The sequence below is a fragment of the Tripterygium wilfordii genome, chromosome 13, assembly GCF_013401445.1.
Source record: "Tripterygium wilfordii isolate XIE 37 chromosome 13, ASM1340144v1, whole genome shotgun sequence".
Taxonomy (NCBI): domain Eukaryota; kingdom Viridiplantae; phylum Streptophyta; class Magnoliopsida; order Celastrales; family Celastraceae; genus Tripterygium; species Tripterygium wilfordii.
In genome coordinates this window covers 4,005,085-4,029,230 of record NC_052244.1, presented here as the reverse complement: position 1 = coordinate 4,029,230, position 24,146 = coordinate 4,005,085, and the positions used below count along the sequence as shown (strand labels likewise).

At 36.6% G+C, this 24,146-nt stretch overlaps 4 protein-coding genes across 9 annotated transcripts; 3 read left to right on the top strand and 1 right to left on the bottom strand.

Moving 5' to 3' along the window:
- The first annotated feature begins 192 nt into the window (after positions 1 to 192).
- On the top strand, positions 193 to 2,431 carry LOC120012285 (zeatin O-glucosyltransferase-like). 2 transcript variants are annotated; one of them, XM_038863633.1, is made up of 2 exons: positions 193 to 1,864; positions 1,956 to 2,431. In XM_038863633.1, exons 1-2 carry the CDS (start codon positions 438 to 440, stop codon positions 1,957 to 1,959), a joined length of 1,431 nt encoding a protein of 476 aa, XP_038719561.1. In that variant the 5' UTR covers positions 193 to 437; the 3' UTR covers positions 1,960 to 2,431. The 2 variants fall into 2 exon arrangements, with proteins under 2 accessions (XP_038719561.1, XP_038719560.1); XM_038863632.1 differs by having other exon boundaries at positions 1,947 to 2,431.
- Positions 2,432 to 3,841: 1,410 nt separating this feature from the next.
- On the bottom strand, positions 3,842 to 7,762 carry LOC120013654. 3 transcript variants are annotated; one of them, XM_038865538.1, is made up of 6 exons: positions 7,510 to 7,762; positions 6,094 to 6,224; positions 5,873 to 6,004; positions 5,419 to 5,781; positions 4,439 to 4,529; positions 3,842 to 4,065 (listed from the first exon to the last, which is right to left on the bottom strand). In XM_038865538.1, exons 1-6 carry the CDS (start codon positions 7,609 to 7,611, stop codon positions 4,036 to 4,038), a joined length of 849 nt encoding a protein of 282 aa, XP_038721466.1. In that variant the 5' UTR covers positions 7,612 to 7,762; the 3' UTR covers positions 3,842 to 4,035. The 3 variants fall into 3 exon arrangements, with proteins under 3 accessions (XP_038721466.1, XP_038721465.1, XP_038721467.1); XM_038865537.1 differs by having other exon boundaries at positions 3,842 to 4,529; XM_038865539.1 differs by having other exon boundaries at positions 3,842 to 4,529; positions 6,094 to 6,252; positions 7,510 to 7,609.
- A 41-nt stretch (positions 7,763 to 7,803) lies between these two features.
- LOC120013653 (folylpolyglutamate synthase) lies at positions 7,804 to 16,036 on the top strand. Of its 3 annotated transcripts, none has more exons than XM_038865534.1 (17): positions 7,804 to 7,953; positions 8,895 to 9,093; positions 9,366 to 9,577; positions 9,717 to 9,782; positions 9,980 to 10,089; positions 10,571 to 10,631; positions 11,676 to 11,759; positions 12,173 to 12,229; positions 12,474 to 12,534; positions 12,723 to 12,769; positions 12,928 to 13,005; positions 13,534 to 13,692; positions 14,317 to 14,652; positions 14,792 to 14,870; positions 15,212 to 15,367; positions 15,452 to 15,651; positions 15,795 to 16,036. In XM_038865534.1, the coding sequence occupies exons 2-17, from the start codon at positions 8,910 to 8,912 to the stop codon at positions 15,858 to 15,860; spliced, it is 1,956 nt and encodes a 651-aa protein (XP_038721462.1). In that variant the 5' UTR covers positions 7,804 to 7,953; positions 8,895 to 8,909; the 3' UTR covers positions 15,861 to 16,036. The 3 variants fall into 3 exon arrangements, with proteins under 3 accessions (XP_038721462.1, XP_038721464.1, XP_038721463.1); XM_038865536.1 differs by having other exon boundaries at positions 7,853 to 7,979; XM_038865535.1 differs by lacking the exon at positions 7,804 to 7,953 and adding an exon at positions 8,724 to 8,808.
- Positions 16,037 to 17,242: 1,206 nt separating this feature from the next.
- On the top strand, positions 17,243 to 23,935 carry LOC120011699 (glycosyltransferase-like At2g41451). The gene is made up of 11 exons (XM_038862797.1): positions 17,243 to 17,683; positions 19,260 to 19,409; positions 19,530 to 19,582; positions 20,679 to 20,787; positions 20,877 to 21,011; positions 21,452 to 21,496; positions 21,949 to 22,136; positions 22,355 to 22,496; positions 22,803 to 22,849; positions 22,938 to 23,025; positions 23,171 to 23,935. The coding sequence occupies exons 1-11, from the start codon at positions 17,357 to 17,359 to the stop codon at positions 23,447 to 23,449; spliced, it is 1,563 nt and encodes a 520-aa protein (XP_038718725.1). The 5' UTR covers positions 17,243 to 17,356; the 3' UTR covers positions 23,450 to 23,935.
- Positions 23,936 to 24,146: the final 211 nt, after the last annotated feature.

Below are 24,146 nucleotides of genomic sequence, written 5' to 3'. Positions count from 1 at the left end.
AATTTACCCTATCGTTAAGTGAAAAAATATGTGCTTATGGACATAACTATCCGAGTTTAGACCCGTGATGTTGTTCTCAGTTATTGAAATGAAAAAGGGCCAAGAGAGAAGCATATGATATGTAATATTTTGATACAAGGAAATTAAATAAGTAGATGAGAATTGCTATGCAATTTACTGGCGAGAGAAAATTATATTGTATGCATAATTTGGTTTATATAATTGTACAATGAGTGACCTATTTATATAATTGAGGTCCACTACATATAAAGGAAATATAATAATTCTAGTTGCAATAGAGATACTTATTGGGAGGAGAATGAGCCTAACAGTAGAAAGCATTCCAAATTTTCCTATATAAACTCCAACAACACAACCAAAGAGCACTACAAAATCTGAAACCTCCCATACCAAACCACTATCAACAAAAATTTTCAATGGTTAACCATTGCAAAACAGGCCAAAATGGCCTAAAACAACAAGATGTTGTTGTGGTGATGGTGCCACTCCCTGCACAAGGCCACCTGAACCAGCTTCTCCAACTGTCTCGTCTGGTCTCCTCTTACAACATTCCAGTCCACTACGTTGGCACCACCACACACACCTCTCAGGCGAAGCACCGGGTGCAAGGATGGGATCTTCTGGCTGCCACCAACATCTATTTCCACAGCTTCAAAATCCCTCCACATCAAACACCATCCCCTGCTGACTCCAATTTATCAAACAGGTTCCCTTCTTACTGGCTTCCTGCTTTCAATGCCTCGTTGAACCTTACTGAGCCCGTTTCGAAGCTTCTACATGCACTTTCGATCATGTCCAGAAGAGTGATTGTCATCCATGATTCTCTAATGGCATCTGTGGTTCAAGAAGTTGGTGTGATTTCAAATGCAGAGTCATATACTTTCCACAGTGTGTCAGCTTTCACTATTTTCCTCTACATACTGGAACAAATGGAGAAGAAACCAATAGAGTACTCAAATGTATTGATCCCTGATGAGATTCCATCTCTTGAGGGATGCTTCTCTTTAGAGTTTGTTGATTTCATGAAATCTCAATATAAGTACCACAAAAACATTTCAGGCAAAGTATACAACACTTGCAGAGTCATAGAAGGAGATTACATGGATTTGCTTGAGAGACAAAGCAAGGACAAAGGGATTAAGCATTGGGCATTAGGACCATTCAACCCAATAAAGTTGAATCCTGAGAAGAAAAGATCAGAAAGTAGGCATTCCTGCCTGGAATGGCTTGATATACAGGACAATAATTCAGTGATCTATGTGTCATTTGGGACATCAACATCAATGAATGAGCAGGAAATCAGTGAGCTAGCTGGTGGGTTGAGGAAAAGCAAGCAAAAGTTCATTTGGGTTTTGAGAGATGCAAACAAGGGACATGTTTTCAATGAAGTTCGTGATGTGGGAAGAGGTAAGCTCCCAAAAGGGTACGAGGAATCGGTGAAAGAAATAGGATTAGTGGTGAGAGATTGGGCACCCCAATTGGAGATTCTGGCACATCCTGCAATTGGTGGATTCATGAGTCACTGTGGGTGGAATTCTTGCATGGAAAGTATCACCATGGGAGTACCAATAGCAGCCTGGCCTATGCATTCTGATCAGCCAAGAAACACAGTACTCATAACAAAACTACTCAAAATTGGGATTGTTGTCAAGGACTGGGAGAGAAGAGAGAAGCTTGTGACATCAGGTATAGTTGAAGGTGCTGTGAAGAGGCTAATGGCTTCAAAAGAAGGGGATGAAATGAGGAAGAGAGCAGCAGAATTAGGCAGCAAAGTGAGGCGCTCCACCGGCGAAGGTGGGGTTTCTCTCAGGGAATTTGACTCATTCATTGCTCATATCACAAGGTAGCTCCACAGAGACAATTCATCAAACAGTTTAACTGCAGTGTCAATGATTTTTTACTTAATGGTTAAAATCTTTTTCTAGTACTCGCAGATAAGAATGCACACATGGGCAGATATGCAAGTACACCAGTAAAGCAAGAATTTTTAAAGTCTACAGCTGGGAACTGACTCATAAAGACACAATTCTGCAAAGAAAGGGACAGCATATAAATGGCATGAACTAGTGCCGTGAACAAATTGTATCATACATTCCCAATCAAATGAAGGGAGACAAGAAGATAGCACGAAAAGCATACATGTGCAAGTGGGGTTCCATTACATAATTTAATTTTTCCTTTTGATTTAGCAGGGTTTGTGAAGAAGACTAGTGAAGGTTACTCCACATACGCACAATATGAAAGACTAAGAACAGAGTCGTAAAACAAATCCCAGATCAGTTTGGCCACTGCTTGTAATTAGCTTGTAACTTTGGCTTTAGTCCGTATTCTTGCAAATTAAAATTCCCAAACTGGTGTGGATTCAATTCTTCAACTTTGATAACAAAAACCAATCAGAGATTATTGAAGAGGATAAGGATGATGAAGGCCTTGACAGGTCTTTTTGCACTGTATTTTGAAAAAACAAGAAGCAACTGAGCACCGACGAAAATACCTATGCATGTCATTTTCATTTGGACTTTATATTACTAGGTGAAGGCCGGTCGGTGTCCGGAACTTTTTGGCTGATTTGCAGAGATCATATCGTTTTACTATAGTAGATGCATTTCCATGAATGGATGGTATGAAGACAAAAGGAAATGAATGATACACTCTGTTATCAAGTGTTATTTAGCATTCTGCTGTCATCGGATTGTGTGGACAAGGGCCCTATTTTGTGCACAATTTTACATCAACATTAATGCTACTGAATATTAACGGTACACAAAAGGAATTCTCAGCATCAGTATTAATGCTAGTATTAGTAGCATTAATGCTAATTGTACACAAAACAGGATTCTCACATAATTTTGAGTCAATTTTGGTGGCTCAAAATTATTGTTTTGCAATTGTATAAGATTGAACAATTTTGTGGATGTTTGCTGTAGATTACTTCTTTAACCATGCTTTAAAATTGAATTCTCTTTAATACCCTTATAGGGTATTGTGCTATGTTTAATTGGATTTTGTTGTTCTGCATAACTAGATTTTGTTGTTTAATTGGTTTCTTGTCCTGTTTTAATATGCTGAAATTTTTATCTGTGGAATTTTTGTTATGCTTTGCTTGAATTTTAACGTAATTATTTTTTACTGTAACAGAGATATGTCTTCAACTTCTAGCCGTAGCAGTAGTGATGAATTTAGTTGTATATTTTCTAATATCTTAATTCCTCATACTTAAATAACTAACTTTTATTGTTAGTTTATTAAATTAATTAAAATATTTTTCTAATATTAAATATTTATTTCAATATGTTACAAGTTAAAAGCATATACTTTGCACGTAATTTGCTATAATAATTTCAATAGTAAAAAAATGCTACCAGTAAAAACACTACGAGCTTTTTAGACATCATATCTGCAATCATTTTTAACCAGTAAAACTATCAAAATTAATGTTAGCATTAATGTTACTTGTCAAAATTGTTAATCAAACGGACCGGACTCCTACCTCATTGGCATTCTATTTTAATATAGTAAGATGCACAGAGTCGTGCAAGACTTGAAGCATAATGATTCAAGATGCCAAGATAGTAGCCAAATTACGCCTCTCATATCCAAATAAGCTAGTTTACAAGTCGTGAAAAATAAGCTAACTTCTAATTTATAAGTTGTGAAATAAACTATTAAGTGTTTGGTGAAGCTGAGATTAGTTTATTACAAAATATTTTTATATAAATAAAATTAAAATTTTAAAATGTTTATAATATTATATATACAATATTATCTTAATAAAAATGAAAAATGAAAAAAATGAAAAAAAATAAACAAAATATTCAATTTGATTTTTTTTTAAGTTTATTAAAATTTATACGCAGGGTGTTTCATACAATATTAATATCTTTGATACATCATACATGGTTCTTTGAATTTTTATGAAAGAGGACAAGACATCTGACCATAAGGGCCTTCGAATAGTCACATGAACCTTTGCCCCAAAGAAGAGTCAGAGAGAGTAATGTAGCCACGTCATCTCTACCAAAAACATTTCCCCTGTCCAAACTCCTGCAAGTATTGAGAAAAGCCAATCCATTTTATAAAACTCAAATTGACTAATGAGAACAACTCGGGAAGATAGCGTCCTTCCAAGGGAAAGAAGATCCGTAGGGATCACTGCATTTGACTCTCTATAGTTTCTTCTCCAATTGTTGTTGCCACATAAAATACTAGTAAAAGGAGCCAAGGACAGCAACAACTCTTCTTGATTTGATTGAAACCATGCATAGAATCTTCGACACAGGCTTGCAAAGCTTCCATTCCATGCCTTCAGATTAAGCCTCTAGCAAATTCTTTATGCTCCATTAGTATGAAATTGCACCCATCCAAAAAATCAAGGTAAGACGGGCAGCTCAACCTTGTCAAAGGAGAAAAAACTGACCCGTCCATGCTCAACATGACAAAATTTCAAAGGAACGCCGTTAAATTGTTTCTCAAGGACTTGTATTTCAGCTTCCGATGGTGGAGAGCCACTACAAGAGAAAGGAAGATTATCAATGATTCAGCAAGAAGTGTAGATTACTAAACCTTCACTTTTGAAAAGGAAAAAGATTCACCAGAAGCACAAGATTACATCTTGCTTCCTCTTATTAATTTCAGGAAGTCAAAATACAGAAACGAGGATGTGCATACAGTAATAAATAATGTATGTGACAAATAATGGGCTCACAATTCTTTTCTCAGCAGAGAACACAAAGTTGAAATGGTTTTCTTTCAAAGGCAGCCACCCTTTCTCAAAGAGAAAGTTATAATTTAATAGTGTTTAGTTGTGAATGACATAAATCCTTTCTTCTCTATGGGTAGCACTTCAGTAAAACTAATTTCCAACTTACTGAGTAGAAATTTAACAATAAGAATTGGCATATCAGTGAGAAGTCTCCCACTAAAAGGATTGCAATAAAGAAATCATGAGCATAATAACTTCAAGGAAATTTCGGAATATTAAACAACTGATCTAAATTCATTTTGCTACATGAAGATTTTGCTTGAATATCAAAATACAGCAGAGACAAAGCACCAATTTCTTTTTCCTTGATCTATTCTTAAATGAATCCTTAATGCCAGGCAGAAGCATCTTGCGTTAGAAAACAAAAACAATCTTCTATGTATTCATTACCAGAAACATATAAAAAAATGTCTAACTTCATTTCTATCCTATTTTTGTACGATGTCTTTGAAAATTTAAAAACAACTCAAGCAGCATTAGGAGCCAAATACCACCAGAAATTCCTCCCGTAACAAAACATGTAACATTAAATTCTCCAAAATTGTTACAATGACAAATATCAACAACACGCAATGAGAAATCAATAACCAAAAATCACCACTTAAAGCAAAAGTGAGTTACCATTACATTATTACCTAGCTAAGCAAAGCACAAAGCTTGGATCGCCTGGGGCCGACTTTCTAAACCTGCTGTTTGGATAGTATACATCAAAGGCTGGCCTAAAATTGTCATTGACCTGCATATTACCGAACAATTCAATGACTGAATCCTTCTCTTTTAAAGAATGAGACTCTGAGGTGCTCTTAGAACTCTTAATTGTCCAGGCTACTCCATGCCGCCCAACAATGTAACCGAGTGACTTCAATTGCCTATAAACCTGAAAAAACTCATAGCAGCATCCACTCTTTCCCTCTGAGACCTTCTCATAGATATCTTTTAGGGCTAAACAGGTATCTTTATCACCTAGAAGATGCAGTGCCCCAATTTCAGCAAGAAATCTACCAAGAGCAAAATTAGTAAGCTTTGAAGAAAAATTCAGTGAAAATAATAGCTTGAAACAAAGATATACAGATCCAAAATTTCACCTACAATGTCTCTTCAAGGAAGCAGAAAGTCTGGCCACCACGCACTATTCCTGTGGTTATCCACATTTTACCCTTCTTTTCCAAAACCTCAGCCATTTGCATCTCCTGATTCCAACGTGCCCTTGAAACATCTCTCCTACAAAAGAATAATAAATTTGGGATTCAATGAATAATAGTCCAATATTCTGACAAAAGAAAAGAAGATTTATTAATCTCTTTCTTTACCTGAATTGAAGCTTGGATGGAGAACCGGAAGCTGATGTGTAGAGATCTTCATCTTCATTTCCGTCATTTGTGTCTTGAAAACTGACATCACTGTCGCTTATTTCTCCTCCCGTGGAACCTTCCCAGTGGTCCTGCGCCTCCATTGTTTAGATATTAAGTCTGAATTCAATTACAGGGAAACCAAGTACCACCAAATTTTCTCCGGATTTTCCTCCGTTTCTTGTTAGCCAAACAAAAAGCAGGCAGGAAGTGAGTGACACGTTAACCAGGGAAACTATCGTTCTCTGCCTCACAGCCTCCACTCCTAATCTGTCCTAAAACCCAGACAACAGAGTGCCACTGCTCCATTAGGCCTTTCAAGCCGGTGATCAATAATGAAGACACCACTGTAGGGGAACCGAAAACCAGGAGAATCATGGTATTAAACACATTTTCACCCCCTTTTCCTACTTATTTCCGGTTAAATTTACCAATTCTCTCTCTTTTCTTTTCTTTGGTCCTTTTGTATCAAAAAATAATGGTATTTAAAAATTGCTAAATTGTTCCACTTCCGATTCCAATGCGATTTAACCATTTTTTCCAAGTTAAAATTGCAAAATCGTCGGATTTTACCATTTGGATCGCAATTTTAAGTACCTTGTCACAGTACAGACTACGGAGAAATTAATACAATCTAAGAAATTTCTAAAACAGCCAGATGAAAGCATGTGGAAGACTAATGTTGAATTACATATCATAATTTTCTTTACTTGACGTCTTATCCTCATACTTGTTAACTATTAAGCCACCAATTATTCAGTAGTACTCCCAAGCAACTAACCCAAACCTTAATATCGATTCATACTTTCTCTTCATTGCAAAAGAAAACTAGTCCAATATCTTTTATTTCAAGCATTCCTTCTTGACAATTGGCAGCCAAATATATAATACAAAAAAGTGAGAATAAAATGCTTGTCAAGAACCTGAAATTCTAACTTAAAAACTTTCACTTCATAAATAAAAATATCTGCAAATGTAAATTTTTCCAGTATCTGTCCACTCCAAAAAGAGAAACCAAGTGAACGGCTGATTGCAATTTAGCTTTTCATTTCTCTTGTAATTTTCTCAGAAAACAAACGGAAAACAAAACCAATCAGAAGAGAAGAACCTATGCCAGGTTAGATAGAAAATCGCTCCTCCCAAACTGGACAAATAAAAAATTTATTGCCCTAAATCTTAGATAGTTCATCTCTTAGTTCACTACTTCGCATCCTAAGCAACAAAGAATTCTTGGCGAACTTGTTTTAATTGTTCTACCGTATTTTCTCGCGATCAAGACACCGAGATTCCACGACAGTAAAGATTGTGCTTTTCTTTACATTAAGTCTCGCGTTTACTGGGGAAGCAAAAGGGAAATACAGAGAGAGTTGAGGATACCTGGAGAGGAGGGAACTGAGCAGAAGGAGCAACTTGTTCTAGAAGCTTCGTGGAGGAGTGAAGCAGATCGGTCCAGTTACTCATCTCTGGCTCACTCGCCATTCTTTCTCTGGTTCGGAGAGGGAGGGAGAGGGAAAAAGGGAGCCGGAGCCTTGAGGCAACTTCCTCCGTCGCTGTTCGTTAGGTTAGTTTGTACTGTACGTGACGCCAGTTGAGACTTCAAAACAGGCACTGGGGCCCACACCCACCCTAAAATAAAAATCATGATCACGTGCATCGCACTCCTCAAAGAGACCATACCTTCAAATTTTCTAAACGGTTCCACTAATCCACCATCAAACGCAGCCACACAAAGCTGAAAGCTCCCAGGGAGAATTGTATTACTGGTGAGGTTTCGTCCGATAATAGAAGTGGTGGTGGCGAACGAATCTCTGGACTCTCATGGTTGGTGGCCACTTGTTACTTTCTCTGTCAGTCTTTCTATCTATATAGATAAGCCATGTCTGTGTGTATTTGTTTTGATTAGCTGGTGGGTCTTGTATTGTTGGTGAGAGTTTGTTTCTTCGAAATTCTCATGGAAGGATGAGAGTGGCGGGGATTGGGTGGAGGAATGTCTGCGTTTTGATTTTTCTTTTTGGTTTTATGGTACGGGTTTTACGTAGTAACTCCTTATTGTTGTCAAGAAAGTTTGGGGCGGATGAAAGAGATAAAATCTTCTGGAATTTGGCTTTCAATGTCTGGTCTTGAGGGAAAAAAAATGGTATTTTACTTTTTCAATTGTCTGTCTTGATTTTTTAGTTTTTAGAATATTAGCATTGAATAAGAAAGCCTGATACTTTATTACCATATCAGATGTTTGATGAGTGGTTTTATAGAGTACATGTACTGTTGTAAGGAGTTTTTGGTGGCAAAACCTAAAAATCATTATACCTGATTGGCTAAACTACACTTTATGAATTGAGTTTACCATTTCATTACACTCTTCCTCCAACATTTCTTTAATTTTAATGGCAATTCATTGCATTGAGTTGAATGACATGCTGTGGTGGGCGCACAATTACCCCTTGAGAGAGAAGGATAGAATTATTATTTTGTATTTTTCTTGTTCCCGGATTTTCTTGTATACACAAGTCTTTTTCAGTCCTTAATGATAGCATCAGTACTGATAATAAATGTCATAAATTTTGTTTTTGTGACTTCTTAGTTGTATGAAATGGAAAAGGAAGAAAATGCGCAGTGTGGGCAATGGGGGAGGTGTCGTTTGCTCTATGTAGCACTGCACTTTTTACCTTTTCATAGGCATGTCATTTGCTATTTATTTTCTAAAGAAAATATTGGTCATTCTCCTAATTTCATCGTCGGTGTGGCTGCTGTGTTGTTTGCAGGATTGATGTTTCCATATGCATGTTTCTACAAGTATTCATCCGAAGTGTGAAGTATTTGGTGTTTCACACTTCCATGGGACAGAGCGTGGATTGTCAATCAGAACAAGATGGAGCTTGTCTTGTAAACCTGCTTGCATAGACTCACACAGTCTCGTTCTTCGTTGTAAGCTACATTACCAAGAAAGCGGTAGGATTAAAGGTACACCATTCTTTAGTTCTCTTATTCTCTCTGTTCTAATCCATTGACATGAACTGAAATTTTGGGAAAGGTGAACAAATAGGTGCTTTTACGTCCTTGACATATGGACATCCAGTGGAATGTATCTAAAATTGTTGTGATTTCACCAACTTTTTGGAATCTTAATTGTTTAGAACCTTATAGATGCAAACAACTTGAATCATGTGGTTGTAATGCATGTTGATATCAGCACAAAAGTGAACCATGAGTTTCTTTTTGGCACAATATTTCAGGCTTGAGATACCCAAATATGTCATTTCGAATCACGGAAAGAGGACCAATCAATGTGGCTGTCAACGATGATTTGCCAGACTTGCCTCTTTCAATTTCGTATGATACTGCCATGGAAGCACTTTCCTCTCTTATTACACAGCAGAAACGTGGTGACAAATCGCCTGTAGTTGACAAATTCAGGAAAATGGAGAGGATGTCGAGGTATCTTAAGGTAGCGTGACAATTTTAAGCACCTTGGACATGCTTAAGGTGTTAGTCATGAGAAGATTTCTAAGCAGTTTTTGATTTCCTTTCTCCATTTATGCTCAACGGAACTTTTTAAGTTAGCTTGCAGTGAAATTTCTCTACAGATATTAGGCTTGGAGGAACGTATTGCTGGGCTCAAGATAATCCATGTTGCTGGAACTAAAGGAAAGGTGCAGAATTATCCTAACTACTTAATTGTATTTGCTTAATGTTATCATTTGCTGCAGACCATCATTTACACCCTTTTGAACTGTGATTCTCATCCTACCCTCTGGAACAAAATTTATTTCCTTTGTATTTTTATTTTTAATGAGACAAAGATCTGGATTATAACTTTCCAGTATATTGGTGCAAATATTTTTTTCAGGGTTCAACTTGCACTTTCTGTGAGGCTATATTGAGGGCATGTGGTCTCCAAACTGGACTGTTTACTTCTCCGCACCTGATTGATGTGACAGAAAGATTCCGTATAAATGGGTAAGTTGTCCAAAGCATCACCATCTATCACCTATGGGTGATTATTTTACTAACATAAAAAATTCCGCACCTGTCCAGCTGCAAACTTTGGGTGCATGAAATTATAGTAACCAGCTGGACATGAGATCACTCTCATGTTCGACTGGAGGTTGACAAAGATGGATAAATTGGATTACAAAGTACATTCGATAGTAAATTTTGCTTTTAATTTCTCCCATTTACATTATCTTCTTGAAATGAGAGAGAACTAGGTGCCAGTTCTTTGGCATATATCAAGGCTTAAATTCATTGTTATGGTCAGGATTTACGCTTAACCTTACCATGTCTATGCTAGTGTTGGTTGAAAATATATGAAAGTTGTCTTGAAAATAGATTGGGACTAGGACGGGTGCCTAAATAAATCTAATTGGTTAATTGTGAATGCTTTCTTAGAAGCTGAGAGCATTTATTATTCGCTCCTGAGTTGAAAATGTCTTTGTAGGTCGGACATATCTGAAGATAAATTTCTACAGTATTTTTGGGATTGTTGGAATCAATTAAAGGTATCATTTCTTATGTCCCCATGTGTTGTTAGATGACTACAACTAAATTTTCTTAATAAGGTATACATATCCTGCATGTGGTTAGGTGGGGCATTTGAATTTTATTAAGGCCTCAATATGGTCTTTTAGGTCCCAGTACTGGGCATATCTTCTTTTTTTAGCAGACGTTGTCATACCCGGCTTGCGATTCAGCGGGGCAGATAGAGAGAGATCCTGGTGAGCAACCCAAGTGCGGAAGAAGAGTGAAGTTCTCTTCGTCCCACATTGGATGGAGAGGGAGAGATCTTGTTGTTTATAATAGAACACCCATCTTCAAACATATGAGGGCCCTCTTAGAGATCGTGTGGGCTTAGGCACAAAGCGGACAATACCTCATGTGTTTGGGTTGGGGCATGACAGACTTGGTCCTGGTTTATGAAGTGTTCATTCTAGGGCCACATGTTTTCCTATATTTTAAATTTGATTTTCTTTTATGTTGAAATGTCATTCTTTCTTCTTTAGGATGGTGGCAACATTTGAGATAATTGTTTCTATGATGAAGAAATTTATTGATTAACCTCCTTTTTTTTCACCCAGAGAGATATTTAGGTAAGAAATTATACGAACTTACGTTAACAAGTAATCAAGGTGAAAAATCTGGAATTTTAATTTTTCTAGTATTACAACATGTCACCATACTCTAAAGAGGATGGTTCTACGATGGCAAGGCATGAGGCTATCAGTTACCAAACTTGGGGGTCTTCATTTCGATATTCTGTTTACCTGATAAAAGAAAGGATGATGAGGTTTCATAGGTGCGTTGCTGATCTACAATTTTGTGAAATCTACTGCTTTAATAATTTAACATTGGATAAGAATCAGACGAGTGCACTATCTTGGGGTTTTAGACATTCCGACTTGACCAGATTTAAGCAGCTGGTTATGACTTATGATCATTGGTGGGAAGTTTTGAAAAGTCAATTGCAGATGGAATGGCTTTATCTGCTCAAAGTAAGCATCCTGTAAGTGGCAGTTCATTCACTCGAGAGAAGTCTCATTTTGCAGGAAAATGTTTCTGAGGACCTGCCAATGCCTCCTCTATTTCAGTTCCTCACTATTTTGGCGTTCAAGGTGTTTGTTTGTGAACAGGTAAATTATGGTATCTTTTTATTTCCTTTGAGGTTAGTAAGGCTCCCTTTTGTTCACTTAGGAAGTGCCTGATAGCTCACTGTGTGGCTTTTTGTTCAGCTGCATGTAGGTGATATGCATACATAAATAAAAAGACCTCCACAGTGAGATACCTTTGAGATTTAAGAATACAAGAGAGATTGATTTTCTTAATTTATAATGAGTGCTCGTTTGATTATACAGACTCTGGAGTAGTATTTTGTTTGGTTTCTTGTGTGTATACTGGTATAATAAACATAATGTTTGTACTTTGTATTCATTATAAATAATCTATATTTGTTATTGAATGTGATCCCCCTTTTGAAGTAATCTATCGCAGTCAACATTAAGAATATGAAAGGCCTATTTGCCTTTTCTTTTATGTTTGTCAATAGGTGGATGTTGCTATTATTGAAGTCGGTCTTGGAGGTAAAGAGGATTCAACAAACGTGGTATGCATTCCTTCTCCTACTTACCTAAGTATATCGTTTCTTAGAATGTCTATAGTTCTGAACTTTACATTATTTTATAGTCTAAAGTTCTGAACTTTTCTTTATTTTATACAAATTCTACAGTTCCATGAAAAGCAATTAGGCAAGGAAGTTTTTCACTCCATTCATTCATTCTTTGATTAATTTGTTAGATAAACAGTAAAAGATTCAGGGGCAATTGTTACTTTGTAATGAATGTATGCAGATTAACGAACCTGTTGTCTGCGGCATTACTTCTCTGGGGATGGATCATATGGAGACATTGGGTGCGTCATTCTCTGAAAATACGAATGCTTTCTGCTTATTTTATGTCTCACATTTATTATGTATAGTGTCTAGTTTTCAGTGCAGCAGTTTTATGAAACTATGCTCGACTTCAAGAAAACATCCTTTTTTTGCATGTTCTTGGATTGAATATTTTGAATACAGAGAGAAATTCCCTTATCTTTTGCAGGTCATACACTTGCAGAGATTGCTGCTCACAAGGCTGGAATTTTCAAGGTATAAAACACTCAATACTTAGGCAACTTAAAGCAGCTTGAATGGGGTTCCTTTGATAATGGGTCATTTATCGCAATATTTCTGTTTTGATTATCAAACGGGCAGTATTCATTTTCTAGTATTTTCTCACTTGTTTGATGGCTACCCTGCTCCTGAAGCCTCATGTTCCTGCTTTTACTGTTCCTCAAGTCCCTGAAGCAATGGATGTTCTTCAGCAAACAGCCTATGGCCTTGCGGTAATCAATTTTTGAACTGTTATGTTGTTAAGAATAGTTATTTTGAAACTTATATGATTTGTATCCTTGTATCTGGACATGATGGGGTGTTAGTAACTCTTTACCTGAACTCTTTTAAGTGATGGATTGTGGTTTACAAATTTCTTTGGGTGGAAGGGATTAAGAATATATAAAATTAATTTGATAATAATGTTGCAGTTCTCAACTTTTGCGTATCCTCATGATTCTGTCGAGAGTATTCATATGCGTGTTCATACAGATCACAATGACAATAATTTAGTTAAAATAAATAATTCCTGTCTGATTACAACCTTTTCACCTTAGATGCCATATGAAAGTCTGTTTGACATATACGTTTCATATGAAACAAATCATGATTAATACTCATTGAGGAAATCGATTATCTATGTATCTAGAATAACAATCATCTAACTTTTGTCATTTTGTTCTTGCACTATAAGTTTCTAGATTAGTTAATTTTGGTTCAGTGCTAGTGGCATTCCTAATTGATCTCTTCACGAATTGTAGGTTCCTCTCAAAGTTGTTGCACCTCTTGATTCTAAGCAGTTGCAGGGGGTCAAGCTTAGCTTGTCAGGTGATCACCAGCTCATAAATGCTGGTCTTGCTGCTTCGCTCTGCAGATGTTGGCTGCAGAAGACAGGGAACTGGGAAAAGCTATTCCACAATGTTAGTTCATTCTCCATCCACGTATGAGTGACTCAGAAAAGTGTGCACATCACTGATTTTCATGGTGTCAATTTCTGTTTCCTACTTTCCTTTAAAGCATAAAATAGATTCTTCTGTTGTTGATTCATCCATTTTTCATTTCCTTTGAGACTAGTAAAAAGGGCTATAAATGCACGTGTGTGCATATATCTTCTTGAGATAGTAACAAAGAACATTTGGTTGGGATGATGAAGTTGATTGTGGTAACTCCTTGCAAACGCAGGAGGTCGCAAATTCAACTCCCACACCCAACAAATTCGCTGTTATTTTCCACACAGATTTCGGCTTGGTTGGGTTGGCGGCCTGAGTTTAGAGCTGGCCCAGCTATCCTGTGGGCATGTTAGGCTAGAGAAGTCTCGGTTACAAAAAATAAAATAATAAAAAAACAAGGAGCTCTTGACCTAGTGGTAGCCATTCCTTAGGATTTCGATCAGGTTAAAGGTTCAAATCCTCGTACATGCGAAAGACAACTAATTAAAATCAATATTATTCGTGAAAATATATGTGTGCGTATATATATTAATGCATAAAGCTATTCAATATTTTATAATTGACTATTTATGAACTTTTGAAAATTGAAAACAGGAAGAAAGGGCAGCTGACTTGCCAAAAGCATTTCTTATAGGTCTTTCAACAGCACATCTTGCTGGGAGGGCTCAAATAGTTTATGATTGTTCTTCAAAGTCATCCGATGTAACCGGAGATCTGATCTTTTACTTGGATGGAGCCCACAGTCCTGAGAGCATGGAGGCTTGTGCCAAGTGGTTCTCAGGTGCCGTTACAGTGGACAAGCAGTTATCAAAATCTACATCAACATCATCATCATCAGCTTACCATGAAAGTATTTTAGAAGGTGGCAGAAATGGTTCCATTGAACACTTAAAAGAAAACGCCGATAAGTCCAACATGATATCTAAGAAGGTAAAAACCATGTGAAGTGATCATGTATTCATATTATTGTGAAATCTTATTAGCCAGTGACAGATGTTTACTTCTACCTTTAAATGGCTCGGACTGCTTCCATTTCTTGGCCACTCATGTAAAGTACTGTACTTTGTAGATTCTTTTGTTCAATTGCATGGAGTTGAGAGACCCTGAAGTTTTACTTCCTCAGATTCTAAGTACATGTGCTTCCTCAGGTATAGCGGTTTAAGCACAAAGTTCTGTGCACAATTTTCTGTCGACTTCTTATAGAAATTTTCCATTGCCTTGCCTTCTACTTATAGGGTAGGTTACAATCAAATGAACGATGAACTTCTCAGTTTTTTATTAATTACCTTCACTTGCCAACATGCATTGCAGTTCTCCATTTACTCTTTCGTTGGGATTGTCTTGTGAAATCTTACGGAGTATTTAGCTCTTGATAGATCTATATTATGTAGTCCTTATGTGTTTTGTATAGCTTGGTACGTTGCTTGCTGAAACTGGAAGTTAAGCACTTACGCATTCGGCATTCTATTTTGTGCAATCATGTGTGCAGGCACTCATTTCTCAAAGGCTATTTTTACTCCAAGCACGTCCAAATATACCAAGGTGACCTCTGGTACCTCGGTCCTTCCCTCCGAGATCTTGAACAAGGACTTGTCATGGCAATTTAGCCTTCAAAGACTCTGGGAGAAGATCATCCATGGAAAAGGTTTGTACTTGAGTTATGTAGTTTTGCTTCCTGAAAAGCTAGAAAAATCTTATAAAAGTCTTATTGATGATTTGGATTCTGCAGAAACCAACATTGCACTCGACAATACATCCAAGATGATCAAAGCAGGGACCTTACCATCTCATGAATTCCTTTACAAGGATGCTTCTCACTGCTGTCCTGCTAACAAAGATTTTACTTGCAGTGCTGTGATTCCTTCGTTGCCATTGACAATAAAATGGTTGAGGGATTGCGTTAAAGAAAACCCTTCTCTTCGACTTCAGGTAAAAAAACATCGGACATTTTTTCTTGTTGATTTTGCCCCGGATTTTCCTAGTTTTATCATTTCCTTCTACTGCATGTGCGGAATATTTGGCTTTCTAAGACAACTTTGTGCTTAGTAGACAACACCTTTTATGCTTATTAGGTTCTTGTCACCGGATCATTGCATCTGGTAGGAGACGTGCTGAAGCTACTAAGGAGACGACCATGAATGTTGAAACCATTCGTTTTGTTCTTTTAACCTTATTGATTGATTAGATCCCATTTTTTCTCCAAATAATAATGGAGTTTTCTTTAGTGATTCATTTTGCACAGTATTTGTGGATAAAGTCTTCCTTCTTGCCTAGGTTACCACTCTTGGAACTTTGAAGTATTTCATTTTGTTGATCCTTTCTGTTGTTCTAGCTAGTGTTCCAGTTAAGGGTATGCTATTGATAACTCATGATACATTTTCAAGTATTGTTTACATCCAACAATCACTAAAATCAAATAGGATTCTCCTTCTTGGGTTAACGTCATGGAACTATAGCTAAGAGTATTTCTCCCTCATGGGTTTTGATCCAATGTTACTTGTCGTCGTGTGATGCAAATTATTTTGATGACCCGAGATTTACGTCTATTCAGTTGTATGAAGGACATATTGAACTAAGTGGTTCCTCGGTGATAAGGAAAAAAAGACGTGTAAATATAATATTTCGCCCATTTGAGATTTGAGTCCACCAAAAACTCTGCAAATCCCATTACACCGAAACTACATGATATCAAGAGGTCATCACTTTGATTTCAGCATAACTACGATATATAAGGTTAATTATTGAACCATCCACATTATTAGAGCCTTTTATAAGTGATGAAATTTAATGCATTAACATCTATAAAAGCTGTGGTGGTGGCATTGAATTTGAATGTACTACTCTAATTGATAAAGTTTTGACTTTTATTAATAGATGAAGAAAAAGTTACATTACAACCAAAAAAGTGAGATTTTAAATCCCATATTTATCTTAATTTTATCAAATCTCTTGAAATATGGTTACTAGAGAAGGTAATCCAGATCTTAGATCTTACATTTGAATCTAATTCAAAATGATCTTATCACTCAAACTAGTGATTTAATTCTTTTGTTTCCTTTTTCTTATTAAAAAATAAAAAAAAATTTATGTTATGCTTATCAAAAAGCACAAATTCACAATCTCATTGTGATGGAAATAATGTCTTTGGATCAGGTGATATAAAGAATGAATTCCCATTCTATAAAGAAAACCCTAAATTAACAAGTGTTTTCCATACAATTTTCCCTATGATATTATACATCACATATTTTTACAATTAATCTAAACTCTAATTGTAATATTATTGTAGGAAAAAAAGTTAAATGATATTACATTCAATTTTCAACTTGACTTAAGATAATTATCTAATTTTTAGTTATAAAAAAAAATATTTTTGAAATAAAAAATCGAAATTCAGAAATTGAAGACGGCAATAACAAATGCCTTTAACGACAAAACGGTTCTTTTGGGGTGGTGGTGTCTTCCTTCTTCAAGTTTCCAACTTTCTTCAGTTTCCGACTTCTCTCTCTATCGATACACACGGACCTATACGTACACACCAAGATAACATATGTAGAGATATATTTATTAAAGTAAAGATTTATATAAGTAAACGCATATATATGCACCAACCCGTCTGTCTCTGCAACAACTAATGGCGGGTCTGTACTCTTCGTCAAGACCCACCTCCTCCTCTGCATCTTCTTATCAGGCGCTCACTTCGCGAGCCCTATTGCTTCTCACGCTCCTTCCATTGTCGCTTGCTTGCTTCGCATTTATCTTGCAATGGCGGGGCGGGTTGACCGACCCGGTCTCTCGATGGTCGTCGGATGCCGACGGGTTCCCCGGTATGCGTTCCGTTGGCACCGGGACGCAGAATTCTGGTTCCGGATGTACTGATCTTCTGGGTCGGAGCCGCTCGCTGGCTTTCCCGTATTTCAAGGAGTGGAAGTTCGGGTTCGGGTCGGATCTGAAGCCTAAGGTCAGCTTGAATTAATGCATCTTCTTTTTATTTATTTCTTGTCCATGAAGGGTTATTCTTTTCTTTTCTTTTCTTTTTTCGTCAGCGTTGATCTTCGCATAAAAAATTGTTTTTGGATCTGGTATCTTTATTATTTATGTTGATGATTTGATTTGTTTCTATGTAAGGTATTGATGAATATTTGTGTTTGTTTGTTTAGTCCAAAAAATTTTAGACTGTTGAAGCCATTCATTTCTGGTTTTACGATATGCTTGTGCGTGTGTTTTTCTATTTTCTTATCACTATTCGTGTTTTTATTTCTGTTTAAAGTTGGCAACTGGGTTTTGCCAAATTTTATGCCGGTTTAAACTTTAAAGTCTAATGTTTATATATGTATTTCTTTGATCATAAGTTCCTTCATCTCTATATTCATTTGGATGCGGGCTTGTTGAACGTTTTAAATCACTATGTAGAACATAACCAACTTAGATGTTGTGAATGTGAAGGTTGTTTACCTGATAAGACTAGTAGCAGATCTGCACAACAAATACAGAATCACAATTTCACAAGTGAAAGGGGAATCCATATAAGGGCTTAGATATCGATTTAACTAGTAATAACTGGAAATATTACAAAAGAAGTGATTCTCTCTTTAGCTAGAGTGTTCAAATTCCAAAATTAAAGAAACTACAGAGCTCTATCCGAGGTATAGAAATAATGTTCAAATCAGCGATCAAAAGGTACGCCACTGGAAACCTGATGGCTGAAAAGAGAGTTAAAGTCATAGTAACTTGTTAAGGAGGTCACATGCTGTTCATGTGGGATTATGAGTTCCATCCTATTGTTGGAGTAACTGGAGATAGATTCCTACATTCTTGCATTTTCTGTTGACACCCCAATTGCAGTTGTGATCTGAGTGTTTGGAAAGCCTGCCAAATTTGCATCATAATGTGTTGTGCATTGATTGAGATGTATATTCAACCTCAATTAACAAACACATGGACATAAGCATCCATCTTTGGAGATCACATTGTCACATACAGCAGTCAGTTCTGTTAAGCAATCGATGCTTGTGTGAGAAACCAACAAGTAGCATTAATGATCATAATTTTGAGCTCATTTATTTTTTGTCTTAATTATTCCCTGAGGAATTTCATTCCTTGCCATTGTGCGTTTAATTAGCCAAGGCATTCAGCCAAAAATTTGGGCAATTGTGGGTCCTTGTTTTCTTATTTGTTCCTTGTATTTGTGTTTGCCGCCATTGTGTTTATATTTGACTTGGACACAGCCATGACAATAATCTTCAGTTTATTTTGACAGTTCATTTGATTCTTTCAAGGGCGCACGCCCTCACACACATACACCCACCCACCCATAAATAATGTTTTTACTGTTTTCCTTTGCACCCTCATCAAAATGCCATGCTCAATCTCAAGGGCTGCACATTCCAAGGGACATTTATATCCATTTTGTTCATTTTGTGCCCTTTTTATCATCATAGCCATCAATATCTTCCTTTTGGTCGACGCGGTTGTTCTTTTTGCAGAACCTTTGTTCATCTTATGACCTTTTTCTCTTGTGATTTGCTGTACTCCAGATATGCATCACAACAAGCACTTCTGCAGGCTTGGAGCAGATTTTGCCCTGGATTTTCTATCACAAAGTCATTGGAGTTTCAAATTTTTTCCTTTTTGTGGAGGGAAAGGCTGCCTCACCTAATGCATCTAAAATCTTAGAAGCCATTCCGGTGAGTTAAAACCTGTGAATTTCTCCTTTAAATTTTGTTTTTTAGTATGTTGTTTTTCTTTGCATCTCCATGGCTATTCCTGGTTGTGATCTACATCATAAAAGCTATTATCTTTTGCAGGGGGTGAAAGTAATATACAGAACTGGAGAATTAGAGGAAAAACAAGCTAAAAGGTAGTACTTATTCCACATGGACTTTGTTATTTATTTTTGCTTGAAGTTTACCATTTTGAATTTCTCGTCTCTTTTTTCTTATACAAAATTCATCCATGTTTTACCACTTCGGTGGTATCACAATGTAACTTCATTTGCAAAGTCAGAAGCATTAATAAGTCGCATTTGCAGTTTTGTGATTATAAACTTCATTCTACTTGTTATAGTTTGGCTCTGGATTCGTTTCATAAATGAGGTTTAAGCATTTAGAAAAAAGTGTCTTAACTGGCAATCATCAGAAAGAGACAAATGTTTTTTGTGAAATAAATGATTTTAGATGCTTTAAAAAGTACATTTTCCATATACAAGCCTTTAAAATTTCAAAGGCCCCTCCTAAAGTTGCCTTCTTCTGTTGGGAGGTTGTTTGGGGCAGAATTTTAAGAATGGACAACTCACAAAGGAGGGGCATTTCTCTGGTAAATAGATGCTGCTTATGCAAGGCCGCCATGGAATCTATAAATCACCTTCTTTTGCATTGCTCTTGGTCCACAAAGGTCTGGGAAATGCTCTGTTGTTGCTAGGCATTCGCTGGGTCACACACCCTACTGTGGACAAAGAGTTGTTAGCCTGGAAATCTATGGGCAATGACAAGCATCAAAGAAGCTTTGTTCAATTGATCCCAATATATGTGATGCGGCTGATCTGGATTGAAAGAAATAATAGAATTTTCAACAATATCGAAACTAGTTTAGACAGTTTCATAGATAGATGGTTCGATTGCCTTAAATCTTGGAGTCTTTCTTTCTCTGGGAATATTTCCTCTCTGTAATTCTCCTGGGTTGCACCTCCTTGGTGCCTTAATAAAATTTTTTATTAAAAAAAAAATTTCAAAACCATAATTTAAAGCTTAATGCTTTTGCCTCTGCTTTCATAATTAGCTGTAATCTTGTAGAATTGTTCTGGTGAAGATGATCTGGCCATTCTCATGAAATGATGATTGACATTTTGTTCTTCCATTTCCGTGAAAGTTTTCTTCCATATTCCATGCCCACTTTATGCATGTGATGGTGTATACTTATGTTCTTTTATTTTGTCCATATCATATTTGGGTTGTTAGCCGGATCTGGAATGAGACTTGGCTGGCAAGCTTCTTCTACAAACCATGCAACTATGAGTTGTTTGTAAAGCAATCCCTTAATATGGAGATGGCAATCGTCTTGGCAAGGGTATGAGCAAGTTCATTTTTATAGATTACATAGCTCAATGCAGTTTTGTGAGGTCGTGTTCTTAATTGTTTTTGTTTTATTTATCTTAGGAGGCTGGCATGGATTGGATTATCCATCTTGATACCGATGAACTTTTACATCCTGCGGGTGCTCGTGAGTACTCCTTGAGACAACTGCTATCAGACGTGCCTGGAAATGTGGATATGGTTATCTTTCCAAATTATGTAAGTGGAACAACTTATCTTAGGTAAACAACTCCCTACACAAGGCACCCATAGTGGGCGGAGTCAGCGATAGACAGTTTTTATGCAGACCTTACCCCCACATAATATGTGGAGATGTTATTTCCAGGAATTGAACCTGTGACCTGTACGTTGCACTCCTACAACTCTCCACTATGACACATGTTTATAAGCTATGACACATGTACAACCCCTATAAAGAAGACTACCGCAGTGGGCGGGGTTGGAGACATGCATAATGTGTGTAGGCCTTACCCCAACATAATATGTGGAGAGGTTGTTTTCAGAAAATGAACATGTGACAACTAGGTTCCACCCTTACAATTCTACCATTGGAACAACTTTTCTTAGTTTGAGATTCACCTCTGTAATCATGACAATCACTACATTTGATCATTGTTATATCGTATCTTTTGTTTCAGGAGAGTAGTGTTGAGCGGGATGATATCAAGGAACCTTTCAGTGAGGTACAAACTCTTTTTTGCTTGGCTCCTATCTGTTTGAAGCGATGTAACATCCTATACAAGCTGTGGTCTAAACTTTGGTAGCTTGCTGAGCTAGTAGCTACCCTAAAGTTTTGCAAGTTTACTATGCTTTTTCTATTCAATCTTTGACAGATCTTGTACTTCGATTTGGTAAAAGTGGAGATGCTTAATTTTAGCCAAATTTTATTCAGAAAAATAATGTTTAAAAAATTCCTCCTGGACCACAACTTTGTCAGAAGGAGCTGACCTGATTTTTTTGTTTTCCATTGGGCCATTGGCATTCTGGTCTACAAGCATAGAGAGACTGATCATCTCTGGCTATAAAGCTCAGAATGGATGTCAAGTCTGTCATATGTTATTGGGTTCCTTAATGCAAATATAGACAGCGTCATGGTTTTGGTTAATTAAAATGGGATATGTACTTTCTGGTGTAGGTTTCGATGTTCAAGAAGAACTTTGACCACCTTCCAAAAGATGTATACTTTGGAAATTATAGAGAGGCAACACGTGGTAATCCAAACTATTTTCTAACTTATGGAAACGGGAAGTCTGCTGCTCGTATACAGGATCATCTTCGTCCTAATGGTGCCCATAGGTGGCATAACTATATGAAGACCCCAAAGTATGCCGATTAGCCGATTATTTCACATTAGGATGCATGTTTACATATCTACATTTATAACTAATGAAGCGTATAAATATCATGGAATACATTTAGATGCATGCATTTTATATTTTCTTGCTGTCCTGAGCATGTAAAACTCGACACTTTTGTTTTCTTATGTATTGGTACAATCTTAGTATTAATGAGTCTAATGAATGACTGACCATTTTTGGCAGTGAGATCAAATTGGATGAGGCAGCTGTACTACATTACACATACCCAAAATTCTCTGATTTGACTTCAAGACGTGACAGATGTGGATGCAAGCCTACGAAGGAAGATGTTAAACGTTGCTTTATGTTGGAATTTGACAGATCTGTGAGTTCTCATCCATCCATTAGTTACACAATGTAATATGAAGAAAAACTCATTGAATTTTAAGTAGAGTCAGTTGAAGATAAGATGAGAGAGAATTGTATAATGTACTATGGGCATGTACAATGTATAGATTTTGGTGTTTTAAGTGCATAGAGATGAGAAAATCCAAACAGAAAATTCTAAGATGAGAGGAGGGAGACCAGAAAATATTTAGATGGAAGTAATGAAGGATATGGATGAGAAAGGATTAGTGTAGAGAGTAGTTTTGGACTGGATTGTAGAATAATATTCCATTGTGTTATGCAGGCATTCATAATTGCTTCAACTGCAACGGAGGAGGAAATGCTTCGGTGGTAATGATATTTGAAGTATTACTATTCTTGTCCTATTCTGAGGTTTCTAAATCATATTATTCTGAAATGCAATTTTAATGTACATTAGGTACCGTGAACGTGTTGTTTGGACAGACAAAACACTGAACCTGAAACTTTTAAGAAAGGGCATCTTGACTCGCATTTATGCTCCCATGGTGAATTCCTTTGTCCACAAGTTTGATTCGAGATTTTCCTCCTCTTTTCGAGTTCAATTTTGAGCTTTGCAGTGAACAATTATTGCATATTTATGCGCATATCTTTGGTTTAATTCGGAACATTTCAAAATTTCTCTGTTCATAGGTCATTGTTCAAGGACTGAGGGAGTCTGGAGTATTTAGCTCTGTAATTGAATCGGCATTATTGACAACTCTTTCAAAGGAAAATTTCTTATCCTCGGTTGAAAGTAGTAATTCTTCAAGAGCAACCAGATTCAGAGAGAGAACTTCAAGAAAGATTGGTGATTTTGAACAATCTCAGGTTACTGCACGTAGGGTCTTGCAGACCGATGACAATTCTTATGCTGATGCCTCGGCTGTCCCTCCACTTTCTCCTCCTAGTGTGGATGAATTCTACTTCTAAGCATAACAACTATGATATACTTCACAATGATGCTTGCTCTTGCTTTTCCTGGCTTCCTCATCAATGGAATCTAACAACCTGAAAGCATCCCAAGAAACTTGAGTTGGGGAGAGAAGCAGGTTTGGGTGGCTGTGAAGTTGCATTCTTTTGGTTTCATTGGGGTTCTTCCCGATCATTACCCAAGCGTTTTTTGTACATTTTAGGGTTTTAGATGATGGGTTTTATAGAGTGAGAGGTAAACAGCGGATTCTAGTTGGGCCATTAGAATTGCAATGAGGATGAGATTCTTGTTTCATTGAAATCTTCAGAGCTGGTAGCAGAGCTTTTGTTTAGTTTTAGATTCTTTGAAAATTAGGAACGAGGGACCCAAAAATTTGTATCAGAAATTTGACGACTATTTGTCGTGTATACATTCATATATTGAACGATTATTGCAAGATTTTAGAGTGGTTGGTACTTTTCGTTATGAATTTCTTGTTTTAATGACATTTAACTTCGTTGCCTCCTTATTTAATTAATTTTGTTAAACATGTTATGTTCTTGTATGATTATATATATATATATATATATGCACATGATTTTTTCACCATCATTATGCTAATTAATGCATCCTCTGATTGTTCTTTTAATCGATCGAATACTCCCTTGCTTTATTTTTATCTTGTTGTAGCACTTTAGATCCTCAACTATAAGTAAT

Excerpts from the sequence above, each read along its gene's own strand:
- LOC120012285 (XM_038863632.1), top strand. The coding sequence starts at position 438 with ATGGTTAACCATTGCAAAACAGGCCAAAATGGCCTAAAACAACAAGAT.
- LOC120013654 (XM_038865537.1), bottom strand. The coding sequence starts at position 7,611 with ATGGCGAGTGAGCCAGAGATGAGTAACTGGACCGATCTGCTTCACTCC. Across the intron at positions 6,225-7,509 it reads CTCAGTTCCCTCCTCTCCAG|GACCACTGGGAAGGTTCCAC; the intron begins GTATCCTCAACT and ends ATGGAGGCGCAG. Across the intron at positions 4,530-5,418 it reads TTTGTGCTTTGCTTAGCTAG|TGGCTCTCCACCATCGGAAG; the intron begins GTAATAATGTAA and ends TTTCTCTTGTAG.
- LOC120013653 (XM_038865534.1), top strand. The coding sequence starts at position 8,910 with ATGCATGTTTCTACAAGTATTCATCCGAAGTGTGAAGTATTTGGTGTT. Across the intron at positions 10,632-11,675 it reads ATTGTTGGAATCAATTAAAG|GAAAATGTTTCTGAGGACCT; the intron begins GTATCATTTCTT and ends CTCATTTTGCAG. Across the intron at positions 14,871-15,211 it reads AAGTACATGTGCTTCCTCAG|GCACTCATTTCTCAAAGGCT; the intron begins GTATAGCGGTTT and ends TCATGTGTGCAG.
- LOC120011699 (XM_038862797.1), top strand. The coding sequence starts at position 17,357 with ATGGCGGGTCTGTACTCTTCGTCAAGACCCACCTCCTCCTCTGCATCT. Across the intron at positions 17,684-19,259 it reads GGTCGGATCTGAAGCCTAAG|ATATGCATCACAACAAGCAC; the intron begins GTCAGCTTGAAT and ends GCTGTACTCCAG. Across the intron at positions 22,497-22,802 it reads TGTTGGAATTTGACAGATCT|GCATTCATAATTGCTTCAAC; the intron begins GTGAGTTCTCAT and ends TGTGTTATGCAG.